Below are 5,564 nucleotides of genomic sequence, written 5' to 3' on the forward strand. Positions count from 1 at the left end.
AGAGCCCGATGCAGGGCTCAAACTCGTGAATCGCAAAATCGTGGCCTGAGCCGAAGTCAGACACTCAACCGACTGAGGCACGCAGGTGCCCTGGTGCTGCCATAGCTTTTAAAAAAATGTCATTACTTCCTGATGGTGTGGGTTAGATACCATTTCTGGGGGACAGGAGAGAAAATGAGTAGGGGACAGGTCTGAATCAGATACATCTTAAAAGTGGACTTTGATGGTCCATTAATAAACATTACTCCCCCCCTCCTAAAACAAAATGAAAACAACAACCAAAATGATAGACAAAGAGGATATATGATGAAGAAAAGAAACCAAAGAGGCGCGGTGATCAGTTACAAAACAAACGTTGCCTTGCCGTTCGGGACCTGGCAACCTAGAACTTGGAAGGTGTGGACAATGGCTGACAGAGCACGCTCAGAGTTTAAGGCTGAGGAGAGGAGAGGGCCTTCAGACCGAGCACCAGACCCGCTAGGTGGCTGAGCGCTCCTGTCTGCCCTGCCCGGGGGCCGGCCGTGGACAAGCAAGGACGCTGTGCTAGAGACGAACAGCCTGAGCCTCTGCGCGGCTGACCCAGCAGCTGGGCACCCTCCTGCCCAGACTTCCGTCGAGTTGGAGACTGCGTCACTGGACAGTGGAGGTTTGGCCTTCTTTGTCGTGTGCCTTATTGTGGTGAAATAGGACATAATCTTGATCATGTTACCATGATTTAAGGGTACAGTTCAATTGACACTTAAAATGTTCGGTCCACACCACCGTCCATCTCCAGGACGTTTTCATCTCCCCAAACTGAAGCCTTGTCTCCATTAAACACTAACTGTCCTGTTCCTGTCTTCCCCAGCCCCTGGCACCTGCTGTCCCGCTTTCTGTCCCTGTGAATGGGACTACTCTGGGTGCTGCGTATGAGTGGAATCACAGTATTTGTGACTTGGGGACTGGCTTATTTCAGCATAAGGTCTTCTCGGTTCATCCATGTTGGGACAGGTGTGAGAACTTCCTCGTCAAGGCTGATAAATATTCCATCATGTGGAGAGACCACATCTTCTCTCTCCAGCTGTCCACGGGCAGACATTTGGGTGTCCATCTCTTGGTGAGCATGAAAGCCACTACCTGAACGTGGGGGTGCAGGCATCTGCTGTCACTAATGTTGGGTCAGTGGGCAGAGGCGGGGTTGCTGGGTCACCGGGTAATTCCACGTTTCATTTTCTGAGTGTGTGTCGTGTTTTCTCAGTCCCTCTTCTATTGTGTTTTGACACCTCAGCCACACAAGTGTTTGTTTCGCTCACTATCCACGATGTTCGTTGCTTTCACATTTTCATGCCCGGTCCTGATCTCTTGCGACTCGGATTCGAGGGGCACCACATCAGTGTTACTCAGCGGTGAAGACTAAGGAAGGGGCAAGGGGCGGGCCCTTCCCATCGGGCCACGTGATCCCAGTTAGAACCCTTTGGGGCTCTCTTCATTCTCCAGCCTTTGTACTGGGACATGGTTGTAACGGCATCGTGATACAACCTCACANGTCAGCACAGAGCCCGACGCGGGGCTCGAACCCACAAACCGCGAGATCACGACCTAAGCGAAAGTCGGACGCTTAACCGACTAAGCCACCCAGGCGCCCCTAAAAAAGACTTTTTAATCTGAACCAAAGACACAGTGGAACTCAGGCAATAGGCAAGCGTCAGGTACACGTTGCACATGGCAAGCCGGCACATGCTTGAACACTGCATCAGAAGGTTGCCCATCTTGGGGAAAGCATATTTCAGAGTTCATAAAGCTCTGTTAAATGCAAAGGAGGGAAGTCACATTCAGGTTATGAGCCAGAGACTAGTAAGAATAGTTGTGTCTTAAGCTTTGCGAGGCCAGAAAACAACCAGAAAACTACAATTAGGCTCATTCTTAAAGTGCCCCTTGCACCTAAGGTTCCTTTACACTGAGCACACATCATGATTCCATATACACAATAATCAAAAGCAAAACAGACGAGCAGTAATAAGTGTTACAAGGAAGTGGAGAAATTTGAGCCCTTAGACATTGCTGGTGGGATTAGCAAATGGTGCAGCTACTTAAGATAACAATTTGGTGGCCCTCGAAGTGTTAGAGGTAGAGTTACCTCATGACCCAGCAATTCCATTCCTGCCAAAGAGAAATGAAAACACGTCCACACAGAATCACACATTCATGTTCAGAGTAGCATCATTCATAGCCCAGAAGGGAAAAAAACCCAACTGTCCATTACCTGCTAAATAAAGCATAGTGTATCTATACAGTAGAGTATCATTAGGCCATGAAAAGGGATGGAGTACTAATACATCTGTGGATGAACCCTCAAAACATTATGCTGAGTGGAAGCAGCCAGACCCAAAGGCCACATATTGTAGGATTCTGTTCATATGAGATATTCAGAAGTGGTGAATCTGTAAACACAGAGAACCAGGAGGAGGGGGGAGGGGTTCCGCCCTACATTTTAATTTGGGTTTTTTTTTTTTAATGTTTATTTTGGAGAGAGACAGAGTGCAAGTGGGGGAGGGGCAGAGAGAGAGACACACAGAATCCAAAGCAGGCTCCAGGCTCCGGGCTCTCAGCACAGAGCCCGATGCAGGGCTCGAACTCTTGAATTGTGAGATCATGACCTGAGCTGAAGTCAAGAGTCAGACGCTTAACTGACTGAGCCACCCAGGTGCCTCAAGATTCTTTAATTTCTAAAAATGACTTGATACTCAATACTGTCATTAAGTGCATACGATGATGGCATTTTTTGCTTACGTTTGATCTTGCTTTATGCTTCCATTTATACTATCAGAGTTTGCATTTAGAAATGACATAATAGTCTAGAATGTGAATTATTGGGGCGCCTCCATGGCTCAGTCAGTTAAGCATCTGACCGGCTGAGGTCATGAACTTCACAGTTTTTGGGTTCGAGCCCTACATCGGGCTCTGCGCTGACAGCGAGGAGCCTGCTTGGGAGTCTCTCCCCGCCATCCCGCTCTCTCTGCCCCTACCCCCCCTCAAAAAATAAAATAAAATAGGAAAGGAATGTGAATTATGAAGGAATTTCTTCTAGTCTCAGACCCAGTGCACACCTAAGGTATAGGTCTTCAATTTGACTTGCAGATCGGACTCTGGGGGGTGGGACGGGCAGAGGTGACTCTTCTGGAGGCCCCATGTGGCTCTGAACTACAGACGTTCCGAGCGGTAGGCCCTCTGTCGGCTTCTGCTTGCGGGTGCCGCTGTGGCCTTGGGGATGTTTGCAAAGGCCGAGGGTTCTGGCAAAAGGTAAGTTTCTGGACAGAACCACAGAAGATATTCTGATATCCCCGAGGTGTGTGGGGTTTCCTCCGGGGAGGGCAGGGGGGTGCGGATACGAGTTCTTCCAGAGTATTTATGTACCAGAATTAATCTATCCTCCATTGCTTTGCAACCTTAATAAAGTCTTTTGTATTGTTTTTATTAAAAGAATAAATCATGCTCATGCCAGAAATACCTAGAAAGCTTGAACAGCCAGATATCATTTAAAAAGTCACAATCCAAGGTCATAAGCACAGTGTTCAGTGAAAGAAGCCAGGCACAGAGGAACATCTAGTGCAGGGTCCCTGTTTCGAAAAACCGGCAGAACTGAAGCAACACGTATGGGCGTGCATGCTGTGGTAGAGCCCTGTGACGACAAGTAAGGAAGTGATTCCGTTATCTGTCCTCCACCACGTGGCGCCCATGGGGTTATTGCCCCGGGACAGTTGAGCTGTTCACCTTAGATTTTGTCTCGATGTGATTCTTCACAATACAAATAGCCTTAAAAACTCTAACCCAGTTAAAAACATCTCTTACTACCTTAGCAAGTATTGACTTCCAGTTGTGTTTAGATACATGGTGACTTTATATGGACTATTTCATAAGTTCCCGTTTGGGCTTGATACATGGGCAACAGTCTTCCTTTTGGTTACGTTATGTTTTACTGGGAACAAGAATGGATGTAATCTAGAAGACTGGGAACCTGTGAAATGTTGGAAAAGGGGGAGAAACTGGAGCCTTCGCGCGCTGCCGGTGGGAAGGCAGAATAGTGTAGCCACTTGGGGAAATGGTTGAGCGCTTTCTGAAAAGTTCAACACCCACTTATCAGACGCCGCACTAGTCCCGCTCCTGAGGGACCTACTCGAGAGAAAGGGGAACGTAGGCCCGTCCAGAGTGTTACGTAGAAATACTTAGAGCAGCCCCATAGGAGCCCAAACTTGGAGCCAACCCAAATGTCCAAGACCTGAGGGAAGAATAAGCATCCGTCCAGTTGACTAGGACTCAGCAATCCAAAGAAACTACTCACGCAGGCTACACCGTGGGCGAAACTTGAAACCACTCTACAAAATGAACAGAGCCGAGCACAAAACAGTCCACCTTGTTGTACCAGGGTTATATGTTTCATGCCAGCAGATAGTTCCATTTCACGGCCGTAGCATGAATTATCGAACCGAGCCCCATTGTGAGACCTGAACTCCTTTCCCATTTTTTCAGTATTATGAATAGTGTACGACTAAATATCGGTGGCCCAATCTGAATTATTTCTTTGGGCAAATGCCCAGAAATGGAACTGCCTGTGTGAAAGTCTGCCCATTTGAAGCCAAATGGGCCTCTACCAGGTGCGCTCAGTCTGTGCTCCCACCGGCAGGCCATGAATGTCGATGGCTCCGGTCTCAAACATAGCACCGCTTACCACACGGTGGGGGGCGGACAGGGCACTCTTCCAAGCCCAGGAGCCCCCCCCCGCCATGACGCTCTATATTTGTTTGCAGACCCCCAGTAAGCAGCCTCCATGGTCCTGCCTCCGTGCAGCTACAACCGCCAACTGGCAGGCTTCACCACAGCCACCGTAGGATGGGTCCTCGTCACCACGTCCATGGGCCTCGTGGAGTGGCGAGTGTGGCACACGGAGAACTCCCCTCTCTTTCCCTCCAGCGTGGTCTGTGTGGGAATGTGGAAGATGTGCATCTACCAGCATGTCAGCAACACCAACAGAGTCGCGCTGTGTCAACCTTATACCTACCGTGATACCTACCTCCCTTTGGATATCCGCATTTCTCAAAATCTCCTGCTGGTCGCCAGCATCCTAGGTCTGTTGGGGAGAGCCTCCGTCATCTTTGCACTTAGAAATCTGTACATCAGAACCCTTCAGAAGAACGCCGCCTTCGGTCCATTTGTGGCCTCGGGAATTCTGAACATAGCTGCTGGAGTGTGCGTCTCGATCACTGTGGTCTGGAATTACCAGTCTGTGGGGAGGGAAGAGGGTATTGCCTTCCCGCCGTCTCTCTCTATACCCTTCAAGCCTGAGACCCAGGAGCTCGGCGGTGCCGTTTTGGTGGCATGCCTGGGTGGCATCATGATGCTCTTGAGTGGGTTAGTTTTCATCTCTTACAAACACCCCATATTTCACCAAGTGCATCCTCGAACTTCAGGAATATAAGGGCCTGGCTGCATTGGCTTTCCAAATTCAAGATTGCCGAGCATGTGTGAGAAGTTTTAGCAGGATGCGCTAGCAAATATTTCCAAGGATTCTAGACCATGCCAAAGGTAGT

General features: G+C 49.0%; 1 protein-coding gene across 1 annotated transcript; it reads left to right on the plus strand.

Moving 5' to 3' along the window:
* The first annotated feature begins 316 nt into the window (after window positions 1-316).
* Window positions 317-5,558, plus strand: CLDN34 (claudin 34). The gene is made up of 2 exons (XM_077761398.1): window positions 317-646; window positions 4,785-5,558. Exon 2 carries the CDS (start codon window positions 4,805-4,807, stop codon window positions 5,450-5,452), a length of 648 nt encoding a protein of 215 aa, XP_077617524.1. The 5' UTR covers window positions 317-646; window positions 4,785-4,804; the 3' UTR covers window positions 5,453-5,558.
* Window positions 5,559-5,564: the final 6 nt, after the last annotated feature.

This window comes from Crocuta crocuta, unplaced genomic scaffold (assembly GCF_008692635.1).
Source record: "Crocuta crocuta isolate KB4526 unplaced genomic scaffold, BGI_CrCroc_1.0 scaffold224, whole genome shotgun sequence".
Classification (NCBI taxonomy): domain Eukaryota; kingdom Metazoa; phylum Chordata; class Mammalia; order Carnivora; family Hyaenidae; genus Crocuta; species Crocuta crocuta.

Excerpts from the sequence above, each read along its gene's own strand:
- CLDN34 (XM_077761398.1), top strand. The coding sequence starts at position 4,805 with ATGGTCCTGCCTCCGTGCAGCTACAACCGCCAACTGGCAGGCTTCACC.